This window comes from Strix aluco, chromosome 4 (genome assembly GCF_031877795.1).
Source record: "Strix aluco isolate bStrAlu1 chromosome 4, bStrAlu1.hap1, whole genome shotgun sequence".
In the NCBI taxonomy this organism is placed as follows: Eukaryota; Metazoa; Chordata; class Aves; order Strigiformes; family Strigidae; genus Strix; species Strix aluco.
Genome location: NC_133934.1, coordinates 29447969 through 29470113, shown reverse-complemented (window position 1 = coordinate 29470113; position 22145 = coordinate 29447969). Strand labels below are relative to the sequence as shown.

At 40.1% G+C, this 22145-nt stretch overlaps 1 protein-coding gene across 7 annotated transcripts in view; it reads left to right on the top strand.

The window, feature by feature from the left end:
* The window catches only part of CORIN (corin, serine peptidase), a 174111-nt gene that overhangs the window by 63952 nt on the left and 88014 nt on the right, over window positions 1-22145 (top strand). For all 7 annotated transcript variants that reach the window (XR_012623065.1, XM_074822462.1, XM_074822460.1 and 4 more), the window contains exon 5: window positions 20872-21053. Coding sequence is in view for 6 of the 7 variants with exons in the window: in XM_074822462.1 (XP_074678563.1) it covers window positions 20872-21053 (182 nt within the window). In the remaining variant the exon portion in view is untranslated. The remainder of the gene's footprint in view (window positions 1-20871; window positions 21054-22145) is intronic.

Genomic DNA, 22145 nt, shown 5'->3' with positions numbered 1-22145 from the left:
TGAGATCAGTGATGTGGCTATTTCCCTTTTCCTGCTTTTGTGAACTGCACTCTAAGCTTACTCATGTTCTTTGTTTCTCCTGCATACAGTGAAATCAATCTTTATTTGATTTTATTTTATTACAGTGCACATCTAGACTTTTTAAAATAACAAGACATATAAAACCTATTTTTTAGAGTTAATTGCGACTTTTGAAGTGTTTAGGAGGAAAAATTGACTGAGTCGCATAGATCTTGTTCACATAGCTAGTGAGAATTTTTATTTTAAGACTTTGAACAGGAAGCTATCAGCATACATTTAAGTCAGTATCTATTTTGCAAAGTCCATAATGGGTTTAATTGTGTATGAATGATGTATGAATATGTATGAGTTTGGATAGGCAATCCTCCACTGCCATGTTTCAGTCTTGTTTTAATCTACCTAATTTTGGTAACAAAAGCGGGGAAATATGCCAAAACAAAATAGCAGCTGCTAGGAACTCAGAATAAATAGTCTGATAGGTAGTCCGTGACACGGCTGCTGTGCTGTCTTTTTATAATGCACCTGCATGAAGATGTCAAATTATAGTTGCACAAACAACTGTAATGTAATAATAATTTAATAATTTAATAATAATAATTTAATAAATTCTGCAGCTTTTAAGAAATGTTTAAATTTTACACACTTGCGAAGTTACAGTTTCAGAGTAATTTTTGAAGTAACTGTATTGAGAAACCATCCTGGAAGGACGTTTAGAATCCCCTATCATAATCCTATCTGCTATGGTTTCATTAGATTTGGTGCTGCCTGATTAAAAAAGCTAAGCTACAGCATTGGTGATGTTCCCTTACCAGTCCTCTGAGGAGGAAGGTGGGAATTCTTCTCCTACCCACCACTGCCTTGTCTTTTTATGTTCTTTTCATGACTCCATCCAGTGTATTTCTTGCCATGACCCAAGCACATGGGGTGGAGACTGCTTCCAGATGCTTATAAAGTGGCTACTAGTTGTTTCCTGAGTTTGCAGTCTGGCTTTTCACACCCTCTGGGAGTTGCATCATCCTTTTAATATGCTTTCTTTTTGATGGTGCCTCTTTAGACCAAGCAACTTAATGTGACTCAAAGAGGCTATTCCAGATGGAATTTTGGCAATGGTTTTCTCTCAGTCAAGGAGATCCATCTATTCTATTCATCAGCCTTGAAACAGAAGATTATAAACTTCAACTTTTTAATCATGAGCAAAGCAGAGGTGATGTTCAGTGGATGAAGTGCTTTATATCTAGAATGTCTGAAATCATATGTGTTTTGTTTTAAATGTTGCCATACCTTGGCTTTGAGCCCTTGGGAATCCAACAGACTGATGTTGTACAAATAAACACACTCTTGTAAAATCTGTCTTTGGATACATAACCACGTCATAATCCAGCCTTCAGTTTTTAAATCTAGTTGTGGTTCATATAAACACAGTTGTGACTTGAACCACACAGCCTTGGAGATCCAGCTAATGAAAGACATGTATAGTCAAATCCTGTCAAAAGTGAACCAAAAGTTAGAGAGGAGGAGAGTGTGATATAGTTGTGAGTGCACAAATAGAGTGCTCTGTTTGCCACGGTTGTTCATTTTTGTGTCTTTCATTGTCAATTTCAAGCATTCTACAAGGGAAATTGATTGTTACTGTTTAGCAGAAAAACTGAGGAACACAAGGGGTGTGTTTTACTTGAGAAAGCCCAGACCAGCAGAACAAATGAATACTTTTTCTTTCATTGTGCCCTTTGTACCAGTCGATATGCCTTTCAATAGTTGTATTTTCACCAATAATTATAATAATAGTAATTGTATGCTCTAATTCTTTCAGAAGTAAAACGTTGAGGATAGAGTTGCTAATGGCAGATAGTCAACACGCCATGAGAAACATTTAGTAAAGTGTTTCCTGCACAATATATAAATACTCAGTTTCAGCTCCAGCCTACCTTCAAATTGATAATGCAGTAATTCAAGGTGAAATAGAACTGATTTACAGCAACAAGAAGGTGAAATGGTCGGCAGGTGTAATGCACAGGGTAGAGATTCAAAGTAGCAAAAACGTCTGCTTAAGATATCTGTAAAATAGCACTAAACAGTTCCTGTGTACTTTTGGAAATATTTATGTACAATAACAGATGTCATATGCAAGGTCATGATTGAAAACATGTTTCAGTGAATGTGCTGAACATACCTGAATTCTTTTCCTAAAAAAAAAGGACAGTGAATCAAATTAGAGATAGTTCAAACAGAAAATTGGGTAAGTAATAAATGGATACATAGGAACAAAGAAAATCTATGACATGCAGATTCAGAAAGTGAAGGAATATTTGCATGGAGAAAGGAATTAGAGGAAAACAAATCCTCAAACCCCGCCTCCCACTCTGAGGAAAGATAATTGTTCAAGAAACAAAATTTTATTTCTGCTCTCCTACGACTAGAGCATGTTTTTCATGAGGCACAAGTGAGACATTGAGTTAAGAAACAGCTGGTTTACATCTGACTTCAAAGAAAGGAATGCTCATGTATTTCTGAAAGATTGGCATTGACCATCTTGCCCAGAAACAAATGATGAAACTTGAAGAAACAACATTTAAGAAGTAACATTTCTGAAGATATATCTTTCTTCTCAACACAGCCTGTGTAACTCATGAATAATTTTAGACTTCATGAGTTATTTTATTAGTATTGTGTAACTGTTACTTATAAGGCAGAACGAAATGTGCTAATGAGAAGATTATACTTTGCATTGCCTCTCAGTACTCAGACCTTGAAGTCAACATGTCATACTCATCACCTTAGGAGTCATTACTACTTGGTCCCAAGCTGAAACAGTGTAAAGGTGACAAATATAAAGTTTATTTTTGCAAGGAGTGCTAGGGAAAGTATAGGTAAGGATGTGGCATTGGCCCAAATGCCTGTATTTAAAGTTTATTAACAACAGAAGAGGACCCCTTTTCTAGATGTGTATAATATTTTTGGGAAAAAAAAGGTGCACCATTTAAATTTTTTTATGCCTGATATCTGTCCTGGGCAAAAACAGAACGAAAAATGGGTTGCTTATGAAAAAGCATTCCTGTAATCACCAACAGTTCCTAGTATCTCCAAGTATTCGAGCAATGGAACTTGAAATTTGGCAGGGAGGTTGTTCTAATAAGTGGTAAGCTCTTTATCATGGCTGTTGGAAGCTAGGAAGATAAGGGAAGTAGAAGAGAAAATGTGTTTACTTTAGGGGAACTTCTGTTTATAAAGTTTATGTACCTATTGCTATACCTACAGAAGTTTATCCCCAAATTTTGACATGTCTTTGAAAAATGATAGAGTTTCTGAAAGCTTGTCTATCAATGTCATAGCTCAGCTAGCGTGGGTGGGCCTAAGACTCTCCACATCACTGACCCTCCCTCCCAATAGCTGGGGTGGCACTGGAGCTAGGTACAGGCCCTTACATAAAAGGGCCTGAAATTGTGTTTGATGCCAAACTCTTTTACAGTAGCATACCAGTAGGTGGCAGATGCAGTGTAGGGGAAGGACAAACCAGGGATAAAATATATGGAAAGCAGGACAGAGAAGTTAGACCCTGGAGAAAATTTTGTTTTTCCCCCATTCAGAGAACTGCCCTTTCTCCATGCACAAAGAGGCTGTTCACAGTTACTGGTATGTATAATTTGTAAAGAAGTCAATGTACAGAAGGAAGGGATTGCTTAAGAAATAAATTAAAAAAATAAAAGCTAGAAAAATACTATAGAGATATAGGCAGTGGCATCCTCCACGAGCCAGAATGAAGTCTGTGGCCCAGTGGGTGTGAAGCCAGCAGTGGGAAGGCAGCATAAAACTTGCACACAGTGTTTCACCCTCTCACTGATCTAACATACTGAACACAAAAACTTTTCCAAATCACAAAAGAATCTTCTTTCAAAGTGTGTGTGTTGGGGGGAATTATGGATAGAACAGAGTTAGAAGGTTATCAAGCAGAGAAACATTTTTGAGAACAATCTGGGCGTGGGAATGTCCCTTTGAAAACATATTTCACAATGCTGCTCAGAGGAGTTAAGGGAAGAAGGCAGAAAAGAAAATCAGGAGGACTGGTTATTTTATGAATGCATATTTTACTGATTGATTGCCTCCAGGCCTGTTGCCGTAATGATTTGTTGTGTGTATTATCTAACGTAAGCTGTAGTTTTTGATTTCTAAGTTGGTATGTTAACTGAGGATCACAGGTCATCCTCCTACACATGCAATATATTATTACTTATAAATAAATGCTGATCATTTAAGTAATGGAAGTAATTGTTTACAACAAATCATAAATGAACATGGCTTTTTGTTAATGTTTGTTTGGCAGTTTAATATATCTGCTAGAAAAACACACTTTGTTTTTACAAAATTAGATTTATTTCATTTAATAAATTGCAATAATTGTAGGACAGGAGCTTTCAGTAAAACCTTACACTTTCACAAACACTGCAGGAGTATTAACACTATAGCTTACTATCAGACCTGTGCACCTGGACTCAAAACCAGAAGCATATAGATGAGGGAACATTTTATCTTACTGTAGCAAAATTCCTCTAGGAGATATGAGTACATCTTGTGCAGAAGTTAATTAAAAAAAAGGGGGTTGGACTGAACAGTGGTTAAAAGATTCTCGAAGAATTCATAGGCTTTTCAGCTCATGTTTAGCCTCTTTTAGTGCCCAGCTTATTAACAGATACCTTTTAAAACATCTGCAGTTAAAAACTAACGAGATTTCAGTTGGTGAGACATACTAACCTTTCATAAGTTTGTCTCTCCTGTGAGAAGTTACTGTCACCCTGCTGGAGACTGTAATGGTAAGCACCAGGCTTATGACTCACAGGCTGAGCAGGATAGGCGAATTAGAATCACAGGATCACGCAGGTGGGAAGGGACCTCTGGAGCTCTTTTAGTCCACCCCTTGCTCAGATCAGGGCCAACTTTAAAGATGGATGAGATCGCTCAGGACCATTTCCAGTTGAGTTCTGAGTATCACTAAGGGTGGAGGTTCCCACAACCTCTCTGGAGAACATGTTCTAGACCACTGTTTCATGGTAGATTTTAAATTGATGTACTTTAGTAGCGCTGCTGAAAGAATCAATCTTATCCTATTTCCTTGCTTGTTATTCCCCAGCTCAGCAGTGCCCTTTCCTAGCAGGAGTATTTGTTCAGCTCCATTACAGATTGGATCAGGAAACTGATCTGAATTAAATTCAATTATAGAATCATAGAATACCAGGTTGGAAGGGACCTCAAGGATCATCTGGTTCAACCTTTCTTGGCAAAAGTGTGGTGTAGCCACACCTGTCAGCTGGATCTTGAAAGGGTCCAATGTTGGGGAATCTACCACTTCCTTGGGGAGATTACTCCAGCAGCTGATTGTTCTTATTGTGAAAAATCTTCCTCTTATGTCCAGTTGGAATCTTGTGAATAGTAACTTGTACCCATTACCCCTCTTCTTTTCCTCATCTTTTCATCTTTTCTCCTTGTAAAAAGGGAGTCTCCATCTTCTTTGTAGCCACCCTTTAAATACTGGAACATGGTCATAAGGTCTCCCCTAAGCCTTCTCTTCTCAAGGCTGAACAAACCCAATTCTCTCAGCCTTTCCTCATCTGGCAGGCTTCACAGTCCTTTGATCATCTCTGTGGCCCTCCTCTGGACCCTCTCCAGCCTGTCCACATCTTTTTTGTATGGCAGGGACCAAAACTGAACATAGTATTCCAGGTGTGGCCTGACAAGCGCTGAGCAGAGTGGGATAATGTCTTCTTGATCTTTGCTGGTGATGTCCTTTGTTGATACAACCCAGCATCCTGTTGGCTTTCTGTGCCACTGCAGCACACTGCTCACTTCATTCATATTGAGCTGCTTGTCCTCCAGGACACCCAGGTCCCTTTCCACAGAGCTGCTCTCCAGCCAGGTAGATCTCAGCCTGTGCTGCACTCCTGGATTATGCTTTCCCAGGTGCAAGACCTTACACTTGTCTCTGTTGACAAATTGGAAGTGACAATAAATCAGAGCAGATTCATTGTGTAACAGCATGAAGTGTCATGCTGGCACAAAGAGTGAGGGAAGAGAGGTGGGGAGAGGTTCAGAAGCCAAGCTGAGGAGGGGTAGGACAGCTTCTTTCTTTTGATGACACCTTGAAGTGTTTGTGAAACAACTTTAATGTGAGGAAGCAGTATGATAATGGATGACAGTGAATTTCTACTCAATAGAGAGGAGCCTGGAATGTAAATGAGTGATGGGTGTGTTTGTGATTCTTTAAGATTCCTGACAGGATGCAGCTCAAAAGGTTTTAACTTAGGCTGATTCTTGAGGTCTTCCTTTCAACAGTGCTCTGAAGTGTACAGGGAAGCATGAGTTCTGGAAAGCTATGTGAAATTAAGTGTACCGATCGTAGTGATCTGTGGAAATGGGAGACTGTCCTTTAGGTACAGTGCTGTTTTGAGTGCCTTTATTATGCTGGTCGTACCAATAGTTAGAACAGCTATGCAGTGTATGGTTTACTCACTGTTATTGCAGAATTTCCGTAGCGATGCTGTGGTTGAAATAGCCTTGTGTGATTCAGAGGACTTCCATTTCACTGTGGCAGCTTGTCTTTGCCAAGTGTGAATTTTGTTTGCCAACATCAGAAGATCTTGTAACCTGGATTCTCAGGCATATTAGGAACTTTTTTTTTTGCAAGTGACATTTCTGTAGAGTAAACTAAATCAACAGTGTGTTCAGCATTTGCATGCTAAATATCAGTCAAGAATTTTCAGATATTTGATTTAATTTAGGAGAAGTTTTGGCAGATGGTACAAGATTGTAAAAATAGCTCATAATTGTAGAAATATTCTTAATAATATTTATTTAAATTGATTCCTGGCTAAACTATAGCTCTAATTAATTAATTTACTACATCTCTCCCATTTTCACTGACATGTTTGATTCAAGTGGTGGGATCAGTAAGAGAAATATGTAACGGCTGGCTGCTTTAGTCAGGACAGATTGTCAGGTCATCATACAAAACACATTAAATCATTTTGCTAGTTTTTTTGTGGTAATGATTTCAATGCTATGTGGCAAAATTTATGTAGCACTTTGCTAAGTATGGTAGAACAAAGTCCTTCTGCTTTACAGGGTATACATTAGGTGTTTTTGATTGTTGTAGTGTTATAACCTCAGCTGTTACATATGGTGCTGTCATATCCAGAAAGTGACTGAAAGGTCAGAATGAATTTCTGAATTTCTGTTTGTTGCTAATTCCAGATAGAAATTACTCTGTATTTTGGTCAAAATAATTTATCTGGGTTTTGTCTACAAAATAAATGATTACACTGACTAAAAATTCTAACCTGCATTGTAGAGACTGTATGTGTTCATCCTTACAGATGAGTTTGGCCACATTGTCTGAAGAGCACTGCTAGTCCTGAAAGAGGTGTTAAATTCAACAGCAGCTGATGTAGAAGATGTGAAATTCAACAGCAGCTGCTGCCTCCTTTATTCATTTCTGGATGCATAAGAGGAGTCTTTTAAATCTAATGGTATCTTTGGATTTGTTCCCAGTTCCACTTCTACTGGAATCTGGAATTTATATTTCCTTCCTCTGTCAGAACAGCCGTCAGAGTTCTGTGTGAGCTCTTTGTTGACTGTGGTACTTGTGGATATCAGTGATCCGTTCTAAGACTTTTGCAAGTGTAACTCTTTAGCTGTCGCTTTTCTGTTGCCACCAGATATGGCAACTGTTAAGGAATACAGACCTATTAAGGAATTTGACACTGTCCCTCATGGCATCCTTATCTCTAAATTGGAGAGACATGGATTTGATGGATTGACCACTCAGTGAATAAGGAATTGGCTGAATGGTCACACTCAAAAAGTTATGGTCAACGGCTCAATGTCCAAGTGGTGAATGGTGGTTTCGGGACCAGGGCTGTTTAACATCTCTCTTGACAACATGGACAGTGGGATTGAGTGCACCCTCAGCAAGTTTGCTGATGACACCAAGCTGTGTGGTGCTGTCGACATGCTGGAGGGAAGGGATGTCATCCAGAGGGACCTGGACAGGCTGGAGAGGTGGGCCCCTGTGAACCTCATGAAGTTCCACAAGGCCAAGTGCAAGGTCCTGCCCATGGGTCAGGGCAATCCCAAGCACAAATACAGGCTGAGAGATGAGTGGATTGAGAGCTGCCCTGCAGAGAAGGACTTGGGAGTATTAGCAGATGGAAAACCAAATATGAGCCAGCAATGTGCGTCTGCAGCCCAGAAAGCCAACCGTATCCTGGGCTGCATCAAGAGAAGTGTGACCAGCAGGTTGAGGGAGATAATTCTCCTCCTGTATTCCGCTCTCACGAGACCCCACCTGCAGTACTGTGTTCAGCTCTGGGGCCCCCCACGTAAGGACATGGAGCCGCTTGAGTGGGTCCAGAGGAGGCCACGAAGATGATCATGGGGGATGGAGCACCTCTCTTATGAGGATAGGCTGAGAGAGTTGGGGTTGTTCAACCTGGAGAAGAGAAGGCTCCAGGGAGACCTTATAGTGGCCTTCTAGTACTTAAAGGGGGCTACAGGAAAGATGGGGAGGGACTCCTTATCAAGGAGTGTAGTGATAAGTTGAGAGGTAATGGTTTTAAACTGAAAGAGAGTAGATTTAGATTAGATATAAGGAAGAAATTCTGTACTGTGAGGGTGGTGAGACACTGGAACAGGTTGCCCAGAGAAGTGGTGGCTGCCCCCTCCCTGGAAGTGTTCAAGGCCAGGTTGGACGGGTCTTTGAGCAACCTGGTCTAGTGGAAGGTGTCCCTGCTTATGGCAGGAGGGTTGGAACTAGATGATCTTTAAGGTCTTTTCCAACCCATACCATTCTACAATTCAATGATTCTATGAATAGTTAATTGGACATGTAAGTTTTAGAGGAGAAAATACAAGGCATCTGTGTGGACCCACAGAACAGATTCCAGTCCAATTTTTTCATCTTACTTGGTTCTGAGACTTTCGTGTTCTCATAGCCTATAAACAGATGGCATGCTTTTCCATTCTGCAGGCAACCCATTCAATATCTCCATCTTTTTCCTTCTCATTGTATAAACTAGGCTTTTTCAATCTCTTGGAAAGGACATTCGTCTTGTGGCTCATATGTAACTGCCAACCTTGTGGCAGCAGATCAAATATTTATAAATGTGTGTTGTGGTTGGAGCTCAGAGGGCAAATGAGGACCACTCAGCTGCTCACTCCCCGCTTCCCCCACAGCGCTGAGAAGGAGGGAAGCAAAAGACCCCGGAACTTGAGATAAGGACAAGGAGGGATGATTTCATCCTTTAAGGCACAGGCAAAAGACAAACTCATTAGGGGAAGAAAAAAAGAACTTGAAATTCAATACAGACACTAACAACAGCAACACTTAACAGGCAGAGTAGGACCATGAAAAGCATTACCACATCTTGAAAACACCTTCGTCCATCCCTCCCTTCTTCCTGGGCTCAGTTTTGCTCACGATATCTGTACCTGCCCTCCCCAGAGGTGCAGGGGCCAGGGAATGGGGAGTGCAGTCAGTCCTGCCGCTTCTTGCACCTCGGGACAGGGGGGAACTCCTGGCATTCCTCTCCTGTTCCATCATGGTCCCCCTCTTGCAGGAGACAGTCCTCCACAAACCGACTCCGACATGAGTCACTCCCACGGGCGTGTGGGTCACCCCCGTGTGTTGCCAGTGCCAAACTACAACAGCGGGGCCTTGTTCCCATGGGGTCCCAGCCTTTTTTGGGCACAGTCACCTGCTCCGGAATGGGGCCCCCACAGGCTGCAAATCGGTATCTGCTTTACCATAGACCCCCATGGGTGGTGAGGGGAGTGGCCCTGCCGTCTCACCACAGGATACAGGGAAGTCTCTGCTCTGCCACACCTTCCCCCCCTTCTCCTCCTTTCTTCTACTGACCTTGGTGTTCACACAGATGTTCTCCTTGCAACTCCTCCTCACAAGTCTAAGTCCTCCTCCCAAGTTCCCCTTCTTAAATATGTTATCGCAGAGGCACAGCAAATTGGCCCAGCCTCGGTGCAAAGGTGGGTCCAGCTTGGAGCCAGGGAGCTTTGAGAAGCTTCTCACAGGGGGCCACTGCTGTAGGCCCCTCCCCTGCTACCAAAACCAGACACAGACCCAGACAGTGTATGAGTGAGAACTGACTTTCTGCGCTAACTGTAAATCGTCATACTCAGTCCCTGCAGGACAGATGAGTGGGCATCTACCAGCAATTCAGCAAATTAATAGTAGGCCTCAGTCTCATGTAAACAGGTGGATCCGTTCTTCAGTCTCCCACCTCGGTGGAACTGAGCTGCTGCTGCCTTTTGCCAGGATCACCTCTAAGGCCTTTTTTGTCCTTTAAGATGTTAGGTGTTTCTAAGACTGTGCGTCCTGTGTAGTCCTTTTACAGGTTAATTATGCATCTTTGTAAGTACACAGGAACCTGTTTCAAGAAAACAGTACATGCATTTATGCTAAAAACAAGGTGGGAAGTCAGAAACATACGTGCAGCTAGCTTTGCATTCAGTACTACAAAGTGTTGCATGGAGTTGAGATGCCTTCCCTAAATGTTACTATATGGATTCAATATAATTTTGTCAAGTGAAATAACCACAAAAATCTAAAATAATCTTGCTTTCTTTTCAGGTTTCATTACTATGTAAAGAAGGGAATTTCAGTTTAAACCCATCTCTGGAGATAAAATAGAAAAGAAAATGCAATCTTTCGACATAGCTTGCAAGATAAAGATGAAAACTGAACAATGAAAGACAAAAATATTTTATTTTCTTGATTATGTGAAATTGAAACCTTAAACAGCCCATTTATCTGTGAATCAAATTTTACAAATCAAAACATTATATTGTGATTTTTATGAGCTTGCCTCATGTAGCTCTGTTTAGTGACTTTGAATATGCTGCTCTGCATGTTGGAGTAATGTGAGAGGGTACAGAGAAAGATTTCACAAGAACTATCACTCTACAAAACCGTAATGCTGGGTGTGGGTGTTCACTGTAGAAACTTCCTTCTGTAACGTTTATATTCTGTGGAAGTCTTTACTGTTAGAAAATCCCAGAAAGTATTAATGACAATTAGAACTAAGAATGGCTAGTGTGTCAGCTTGTCACTTCTACTTGATTAACTGATTCCAGGACTGTAGAAACACAAAGGATAATCTCAGTTTTCTTCTTCCCATAATTTTTGCATGTTTCCTGGGTTTTTCAGGTTGTCCCCATCCCCCCCGGCTCCATGCCCCAGCAGTCTCTCACAGTTGTATTACTGGTTCCTTTATTCTGCCTGAGGCCTTAGATCTATCATCATTCTTCACCTTTGTCATTACCCCACAGTGCTCTATAGCAAGGCTGAAGTATGATTAATATTTCCTCTGGTAGCCATGCCAGTTTAAAATTTTCCTTAAACAGTTTTGGCTGAAAAAATAATTCAGCAAAATACCCGGCAGTTGTTTTTAACTTGGCTCAATACCTGAATATGACTTACTGTGTGGCTGCAGAAGCAGTTATCCTGGAACAACTGAAGGGATGGAGTTGGGGAGAGAACAGTAATGAGGACCAGCAGTAGCTGAAAACGTTCATCAGTCTGCCTTCTGTCAGGTTGTCTACTGAACCGCAAATGTGACCTTTAGCCAGCACAGGTACAGTCAACAGTTGCGTGTTCTAAGAGTGATCTTCGTGCTGTATTTTGAGCTCTGGCATACCAACTTCATTTATAACCTTTTGCAAGTCATTTACCCTCTTACCATTTTAATCTGTGAATTAGCAATAATGAATTTATCAATAGGGCATGGCTGTGGCAGTGCTTTGACCAGTGGAGATACTAATGTGAAGACACAAGGAAATGCCAGAGAAAGTAATGAACACTAGTTACATAATTTACCAGGTTGTGTGGAGATCCCTGCAGGATGGTTAGTTGTATATTTTATTTAATGCTTTCGTCAGCTTTACCAATTTCTACCTCTACCTCTCCCTCTCCTGGCATCTTATTCCTGCTTTGCCTATATCCCTTTGGAGGTGCCAATTCAGTTGTCAGATGAGAAAAAAAAAAAACTTTTTTTTTTGATCACATTACTTTTCGGCTGAATCAGTTATTTGACCTGGTTTACTATACAGCCTACCAGCAGCTGTTACTGCAAAACTGAAAGCAGCACAGAAACAGGTACAGACATTTGGGAACAAGAGCTGCATATTCTGGTGCTGCTTCCAGAAAAGACATATCAAGAGCCATGCCAGTGGCTGCTGAGTTTGAGAGCCAGACCCTTGAGCTACTTTGAACAGTTGTTTGTTAGAAAATCTGTCATATTTTGCAGTAAGAGGAAAATAGTTGCAAAGAGGATCTTACCTCTCCTTACTGCTTCTTGTAGCATACTTGGATAATTTCTAGTACTCAAAACAAACGCTTACAGAGTCTACTGATGAGCCCTGTGCATGGTAATGTGATTGCAAAGAAGAGAAGTCAGTATTACAGGAGTAATTTCTGAAAAGAATTAATCTAAAAATGTAAAATGTTTTTAAGTGAGTGATAAGGACTAGATCCATGTAGGATTATAATCAGGCAATTTGAATTCCAATTGAAGTGAACTCTAGGTGATTGGCATGAAGAGGAAGTCAGATCATCTGCTCTCAGGCAGTGTGTAACCTCTTTGGAAGCTTAAAATCAGTTAACATAATTGTTTTAGAGCATATACTGTATTGTGTATATCTGCTTCAATGAATATTTGATATAAAACTCTTTGGATAAATAGCTTCTCTGAAGATACCTTATGCAAATTAAAAACCCTTATTTATTCTCTTTACCCTTAATATACTTTTTAATAAACCATAAAGAACATTTTTATTGCTTTTGGTGCCATACGATTCTTAATGTTGGTATTTCTATGCAGCTGAAATAACTGAAGTATGAACTTTTAAGTGTGAGGAAACAACACAGAGTTAAAAATATGTCACATATCTGTTCTTTCATCAAACTCCATCTTCAACAAGAGTTTTTTCCATGAATATCCTGAAGAGCAGAATCTCACCCTAATATGTTATAACCTGCTTCTGTGCCTGCCACTGGCACCAAATAAATTATGGTAAGATTGCCGTAGACCTGCCAGTTTATTTTTAAAATGATTGGTCTCTAAGTAGCTGTAAATAAGACTAATCAAGATGGAGATTTTTAATCATCTTTTCATCCTTAAGTAGATTAAGCAATATGTCCATACTAAACTTGATCATTATCCAGAAATATTTAATTTATGGAGCACGCATGACTGAACATTGAAACTGGGCCAAATATTGCAGTAATTACTGGATAATCCTATGTTTTCTGGCTTGTCAGAGCTTCTCTAGAGACTGCAAATTCTGCTTGGCTTATTTAATCGCTCTGCAGTTGTCTTTTAGAAGCCCAGTAATTTTTAAATTATTGTTGTGCTGTGTATGTATCTGTGGTGGGTTGACCCTGGCTGGATGCCAGGTGCCCACCAAAGCCACTATCACTCCCCTCCTCAGCTGGACAGAGGAGAAAAAAATAACAAAAGGCTCGTGGGTCAAGATAAGGACAGGAAGAGATTACTCGGCAAGTACCGTCACAGGCAAAACAAACTCAACTTGGGGAAAATTAATTTAATTTATTACCAATCAAATCACAGTAGGATAATGAGAAAATAAAAACTAAATCTTAAAACACCTTCCCCCCACCCTTCCCTTCTTCCGAGGATTAACTTTAGTTCTGATTTTCTCTACCTCCTCACCCTGAGTGGCGCAGGGGGACAGGGAATGGGGGATGCAGTCAGTTCACATGTCTCTGCTGGTCTTTCCTCCTTGGGAAGGACTCCTTGGACTTTCCCCCTGCTCCAGTATGGGGTCCCTCCCACGGGAGAGTGTTCTCCACGAACTTCTCCAATGTGGGTCCTTCCCATGGGCTACAGTTCTTCATGAACTGCTCCAGCGTGGGTCCCTCCCACAGGGTGCAGTCCTTCAGGAACAGACTGCTCCAGAGCAAGCTTCCCCCACAGGGTCTCAAGTCCTGCCAGCAAACCTGCTCCAGTGTGGGCTCCTCTCTCCACGCATCCACAGGTCCTGCCGGGAGCCTGCTCCAGCGCCGGCTCTCCATGGGGTCACAGCCTCCTTTGGGCATCCCCCTGCTCTGGCTTGGTGTCCTCCCCGGGCTGCAGGTGGAGATCTGCTCCACCGTTAACCCCCATGGGCTGCAGGGCACAGCCTGCCTCACCATGGGCTGCAGGGGAATCTGCTCCGGTGCCTGGAGCACCTCCTCCCCCTCCTTCTTCACTGACCTTGGTGTTTCTCTCACATATTCCTACTCCCCTCTCCAACTGCAGTTGTGCAGGGCTTTTTTTCCCTCTTCTTAAATAAGTTATCACAGAGGTGCTACCGCCATCGCTGATGGGCTCAGCCTTGGCCAGCCCTGGGTCCATCTTGGAGCTCTGTTGGACATGGGGGAAGCTTCTAGCAGCTTCTCTCAGAAGCCTGTACCCCCCCCCGCCCCCCCCCCCCCCCCCCCCGCTATCAAAACCTTGCCACGCAAACCCAATACAGTATCCAAACATTTACACTGCACTGTAATATTCAAATGGTGGACTGCATAAGCTAAACAAATGAGGTGAACTTTTTGTATTTGTGATTTTCTCATATAGATGTAAACAATTTCATATGCAGCTGAATCTTCTGAGAAAAATTACTTGTCTCCTAACATTTTTAGAAGCTTTTCAACTATTATGTGTAACTATAACTGTGTATAGTTATATTTTAATATAACTTTTTACTATTATTTGCAAAATTTCCATTGAAATGAATGATGAGTATGTTGAAAGATTTTTGGAAACAATGAGTCATATATTGAACTTTGCTATAGTTACATTTAAGAAATAAACATACTCATACTACTTTGCCTGATGGCTATATGTCAGGCTATAGCTGCAATGTGGTGCTTTGGAAGTTAATGATTTAGGTGTGGGTCGAAGAGTACAGAGATCATATTGAATACTTCACGCTTACGTAAAACTTCATCTGAGAGTCCTCAAAAACTCTGTTGTTTTTTTTTTTTTTTAAACAGCAGTCAGATTTATACAAATCGTAAGAGCAGTATAAATTTGGTTAGCTGTTGTAAACTCAAGTAGATTTCAGTCACAGACTTGTTAAATTCAAGTAATGTCCCTGCTATCACTTCGGCAAAAAAAAGTTAGTAGAATATACTGCCTTCAGATTACTATTTGTGATCATCACGTATGCTCCACTGGACCAGTGGAAACCATTTACCGTTAACGAGGTACAATCACTGCTTACATTTCTTTTCACTGTAATGTGATTTTGTAGTGTATTGTGTATTTTCCAAAAAAGTAAACAAAAAGTTAACTCCAAGCATATCAGTCTGAATAAATTAAATGGCTAGCACCTACAAATAGATCAAATCAATACTCCATTATGTGGCATCTTATTTCTTACAGATATTTTGGAACTCAAGCACCTTCTATAGTAAGTAGCGCTTTTTTTTGACATTTTCTGTATTAAGAAGCCTCTGTTGAACCAGTGGGTCTGCTCATGTGAATACCTCTGCCTACATGTGATTATGCTAATATAACTTTTTACAAGTAGTAGATTAGCTGGAGCTGAAAAGCTAAAAACTGTCCAAAACCCTAAATGAAATTGACTGGAGACAGCCGCTTGTCTTGCTAAATCCCTTTTATTTAGGGAGTTTCCCAGACTCCAGTCAGGAGGCAGCGATGGCTACTGCAGAGCTCTTGCTGTGCCCTTTCTTCCTCTCTGTATCAAATAAGTTCTGTAAAAAACAGAAGAGTGTTTTAGAACATCTTTATCTAAAGAGCCATTACAGGTCAGATAGTAAACTCTTAATTTGCCAGTACAATGTGCAGAACTAGTAAGTGGCAGCTCTTCCTGTCATCAAGAGGGGCCATTTGTTCTTGGTTTTGTACACTGACAGCTATGTGCTTTACGGTGCTGAAATTTTCTGCCTTTCAACACATTGCAATCTGGTGGTGAAAAGTATTATTTTAGAATATATCTGCTTCTTTCCGGGCAACAAGTAAGCTGCCAACTAGGAATCTGCAACAGACAATTCTAGAGATAAAGGTCCTTGGCTTGTTTCTGAGATAAGTTCAATACTGCAGCATGTAAAGTGCATTATATAAAAGTCCTTAGCGTTACCTGGAGAATATATCTCTAAAGATATCTATTTTGAAACAGTCGTTCCAACTTGAGAATGTAATGAACTCAGTAACAACACTGACAGCATATTTTGCTTTATACCAATTTCTTCATGTAACCACTAGTAGTCAGGCAGTTCTGGCAGCTTTCTATTCCTTGTTTGCAGGGTTTGCTGCTGTATCATACAGTTGCTAATAGTACTGTGTTTTTCTCTATTACTGTAAAATGAAACACTAGGTAAGGGAACTGCTGGGTACCGTGGACTTTTTCAGTTCAGGCCACTTACTTGTGCCTGAACATGGAGTTCTAGCCACATTTTTGGGGTTTGCAGGTACAACAAAGAGAAAGATGATATGATCTGAGTGGTGTACTAGGAAGAAGATCTTTTCTATGGCATTATGGATCGTTACGAATGAAACAAAACTGCATTTGCTAAAGGCCAAAAGGTTCTGCAGTATTTTAGGTACAAACTGCAAAAACTTGTGTTGAAAATTTAATCAGTGTAAGCGTACAGGAGAAAATATGTTAGATGTGGTATGTGGGATGTAAATGTGGCCTTGATGTGAAGACATGGGATGAAATGCAGGTTGACAGTGATCCCTTAGATGCAAACGTGAGTGACAGATTGACTTATTTCTCAAAATAGCCCTTTGTTTCCTCTCAAACACTAAGGAGACTGTATATCCTTACAGTAAATAATATGGTTAGGATTCAGTTATGCATTTGTAATTTTGCAGTAAATTAGCTATTTCAAATATGACAGCTTTCATTAATGACTAGACTTACTATAATCTACTTCAAGTAAATTGATATTTAGAAGTGTCTGTGTATGTGTTTGTGTATTTATATGTATTTCTGAAACTTCAAACAAATTATCAGAATTCTGAATTGTTCTTGGCTAGGCAATTTATTTTCTTTTAGGTAACTACTTCTGTAATATTTCTTCAAGTTATTTCCAAATTACAGTAACATCAAGAATTAATTCGTGGTTTGCCCAACATTATGAAAAATTTCAGTATATTCAGTTCAACTTCCTTATTTTATGTTAGTTTGTGATATTTCTTTCAGTTTTGTTCTCATTTTCTATATGAATTTCCCTCAACAGACCAAATTTAATTACCTCAAACAGTAAATAATTTCATTTTACTGAAACTGTTTATTGTTATCATGATATTCCTTGTCTCTTCAGTGGAGCAGAAGTACATTGATTGTGTATTCAGAGCTTTATCTAGTTATTTCTTGAAAACATGCAAGGATGGAGACCACACAACCTCTTTGGATAACCTGTTTCACTCCTTGACTAATTTCATGCTGAAAAAGTGCTTTATATCCTGTCTGAACATCTCTTGTTTCAGCTTATATCTCTCATCCTCCCACCATACACCACTGATTAGCTAGACTCCATAATCTCCCCATGGGTCCTGAAGGGTATAGTGGTTGATGCTGTCCCCAAGCTATCTCTTATTCTGGCTGAAGGAGCCCAGTTCCCTCACCCTGTCCTGCAGGTGAATGTTCCAGCCTCTGACCAGTTTGGTGTCATCTGCAAACTTGACAAGAGCACACTTGGTCACCTCCTACAGGTCCTTGATAAAGATGTCAAATAGGACAGGTCCCACTACTGTGTATGTAGTTATTTTATCATAACAGGCAATCAGGCTGGTCAGCCATGATTTACCTTTGATAAATCTATACTGACTGTTCCCGATCATCATCTTCCTGTGCCCAGAAATGTGTTCAAGGAGGACTGTGATTTTCCTCGGGACTAAATCAGGCTGACCAGCTTGAAGTACCCAGCTTGGCCTTTTTGGCCTTTTTTTGAAGATGGATGCAACATTTGCGTTTTTCTAGTTGTGAGCAACTACCCCTGACCTTTCAGAGATGGCAGAGATAGGCCTTGCAAGAGCACTGGACAGTTTGCTCAGCACCCTTAGATGGAGCCTCTTGGGTTGTATGGGTGAAGTTCTCTGAGGCATTTCTGAATGTGTCAGCTGTTTCTGTAAGAGAGCCATACTTAACAGTTACATGTATTTCTAGGTCTCTGTACATGTTATTCCTTCCATTGAGAATTGGTTGACGTTTCCCACTTTAAGCGGTTTTGTTTCCTTTCAAAATATTATTGGCATAATATTTTGAAAGGTCAAATGTAATGTTTGTTTAGCTCAAGGTCACTTCAATTACATCACTTCCTCTATGGAATCTTTCTGGAATTTAATGGTTGTGATAAGAAAATCATGTATGGTAATAGTGCTCATGATTATGATAAAGGATATAATTGTTTAGGTACAAGTAACTCTCTGATTATCTTTAATTTCAGTGCTGTTGATAATCTCAGCAGATGACCCTGAAGTTATAGACAGTGAAGACAGTGGACATTCACAACTGTATTTCTAAATTAGATAAGAAAATAAATAAAACCCAAGGCATACCAAGTCTTGGTGTTCACTGTTTAAAATGCATATATATATATTAGTATAGAACACAATATTATATTACAAAGTCAGAGGTATCATTAAGAAAAATACACATAAAGTTAACATGCTAACCATATTTTAAACATTGCATATTTTAGAAATTCATCATTCTTTTTTCGAAAATGACAAAACATGTATTTCAAGCTAAGTAAAAAAATACAATTTATGTCATATTTTGTAATAAAGCAAAGCCAGAAATTCATAATAATGCTTTAAAAAACCGCCCACATTTTACTTGCAAGTCAGAGACAGAGTTACATTTTTTCATTATACTCTTAGGAATAAGTGCCCCAATTTTAATATTGCCTGAGAAAACTTGAACTGTTATAAATGTGAGTGAGATCTTTCCTGCTTAGAACCTGTATGCAACTTCTGATTTTTGGTCGTTGATTCAGAAGTTATGAATCACTAGCTTCCCAGTCTTCTGCTGGTAAATTTTTATAATATTTTAAGAAATCCTAAAAGCACTACAGTAAATTTGAGGAAGGAATCCACACACTGAGAAAATGTAGTGATGGGGTGTTGGGTACATACATGAGAGGTATTTTTTGCCATATGTCTTCTTTCTGTTACCTCATCCCGAAGGCCGACATAGTCTTCTGGCAAAGACTGCTCATATGTCTTGTCTTTCCTACTGTATATCCAGACCTCTCTTCTTCCTAATGATGGTTATGACACACTCTCTAACTCTAGAGATTATGGAAGGCTATCATGCTGCCAAGTTGGAGTTTTGATATTTATTCAGCGTGAACAGGTTGGTGTTAGTAGATGCTACCATCTAGCTGCATTAGTGCTTCTGCTTTCCAGCAAGAAGAGCTGGGTCTTTTTGACTTACCAGTCATATGGATGAGAAAAGCGTTTGTATAGGCAGGCAGTGTGTCTCATTTGGGCTATGTTCTTTGCTTGTGTGTGTGGACTTTCAGATGCAATTACACCTGCTTACTGAGGGGCTTTCCTCCACTGTATTCCAGAGATAGCTTGTGTTAGTCTGTTTGACACCTTTCTCGGGTAACAAAATACTTTCACAGATGGTGCTGATCCTTGCTGGGAAAGGCATTGAACAGTTCTTCTTTATAGCTAGGACTAATGTCCTAGAGCTTTTCCTCTGCTCCAGAAAAATTTTTTTCAGATAAAAGGTTAGCGGAAGCTCACAGTGAAGCAGAGAACTGTATGTGTGGCCACTCAGTTATTCCTGCATTACGCTGCAGTAGTCTATCCTGAATCACAGCTGCCACATATCAACTAACTTGGCCGAGGTTTCTTTGAAATGTCTTGTCTTTTCAAATCATGACTAACTTGGCTAGCATTGTGTTACCTGTAATCCTGTAACTTTACTTTTTTTATCCTTTTCCAGATCTACAGTAAAGATGTTAATAGATTTTCTAGATTTTTTTGCTTGACTTTGTTGACTCTAGACCTGGAGACAGTTCACAGCTATCTATTTTAATTGGTTTTCCTATGTACATGTAAAAGAAGAATAAAGAAAAGATACATATGCAGATATATATCGCAGAATAAAAAATAGACAAGTATGCTGCATTTAAACTTGTTATACTTTTAAAATTGCTAATTTATAGTGCTTTTCTTAAAAAACCCAATTCAAGTCATGTTGATATTTATTACATTTGATCTGACCCTCAATATATTTAGACTCCTCAGGAGGAATAGTCATAAAGAGCTCATAAATGCTAGAAGAGGGTGATATAGTGCTCTCCATTGTGGGTTCCTCCAGTTTATGTCTGGTGGTTGTTGGTTCTGTCCATGAGCAGATTCAGCACACTCAAGTTGTCCAAAGGATTATCCAGTCAAAAACATGAAAAGTTGTTTCCCAAGTTAATGATATTTTTATAAGCTCATGAAAGTGTTTGCCAAAGTCAGAGAGGGGTAGGTCTGCACAATTGTGGGGAAGAAGGAGAGAATGAAGGAGTAAGCTTTCTCCTGTGTGGTGTCACTACACCATTACATTGGTTCAGCTGTTGATGAAATCTCAGCTTCAGCTTGCACAGAGTTGAACTTAGAAACTGTTGTAGTTTAGCCTGAAAGCCAGAGCTGATGTCAACTTCAATGAATAATGAAGATCTGGCAGCTTTTTGGTGTCATTCTGTAGAACATAAAATTCTTCAAAAGTGTTTATTACTTTTTTCTCTTTTTAAAAAGTTTTCACAATCTACTAGAGTTATAATCCTTTGTGTTTTTGTTCTCTGTCTCTTTTCTCCAGTCGAGACCTCTTGCCCTGCAGGACATTTTGTGAGGCAGCAAAAGAAGGCTGTGAACCAGTTCTGGGTATGGTAAATGCTTCTTGGCCAGAATTCCTGAAGTGCTCTCAATTCCAAAATGAAACTGAAAATGACACCACTACAAGGGTATGCTTCTCACCACACCAAGAAGAAGGAAAGCAGTGTATGTTTTCATTCTTAACTGTTTCACTATGTTCATGAGTTTCTATTTAATAATGTATTTTTTATTGTGTAGAAAAAAATCTGGGATTAAATTATTATTTCTGGTTCTGTTATGCTCCTTCACATTACTGTGATAAAGTCCAATTGTTGGTTATAGTTTTGCTGTGCTTTAATTGTTTATGCTGAACATTTTCAGGCTTTTTTGGTTTGCATCAAAAATTCTGAGCTGTTTTAAGGAAAGAAGGTAGGAGAAAAGTAATATGCCCTTTTAAAATGTTAAAACATTAACCTAACGCTGCCAAGTCCACCACTAAACCGTGTTCCTAAGTGCAACATTTACACATCTTTTAAATATCTCCAGGGATGGTGACTTCATCACTTCCCTGGGCAGCCTGCTCCAGCGCTTGACAACCCTTTCGGTGAATAAATTTTTCCTAATATCCAATCTAAACTTTCCCTGGTGCAACTTGAGGACCTTTCCTCTTGTCCTATTACTTGTTACCTGGGAAAAGAGACCGACACCCACCTTGCTACAATCTCCTTTCAGGTAGTTGCAGAGAGCGATAAGGTTTCCCCTCAGCCTCCTTTTCTCCAGACTAAACAACCCCAGTTCCCTCCTCTGCTCCTCATAAGACTTGTTCTCTAGACCCCTCACCAGCTTTGTTGCCCTTCTTTGGATGTGCTCCAGCACCTCAATGTCTTTCTTGTAGTGAGGGGCCCAAAACGGAACACGGTATTAGAGGTGCGGCCTCACCAGTGCCAAGTACGGGGGGATGATCCCTTCCATAGTTCTGCTGGCCACACTATTTCTGATACAAGCCAGGATGCTACTGGCCTTCTTGGCCACCTGGGCACACTGCCAGCTCATATTGAGCTGTCTATTGACCAACACCCCCAGGTCCTTTTCTGCCAGGCAGCTTTTCAGCCACTCTAAATACAAGGCATTTCCATCTCCTCATAGTTGCTGCTCTGTTCTCTAGATACTAATCCAGGTGAGATCAGCCCTGAGAGTATCAAATCTGACTCTTTTTTTCTCATTGACCCCATTGCTGGCATCTGAGACTTTACTGTGGATATACATCATCCCACAAGC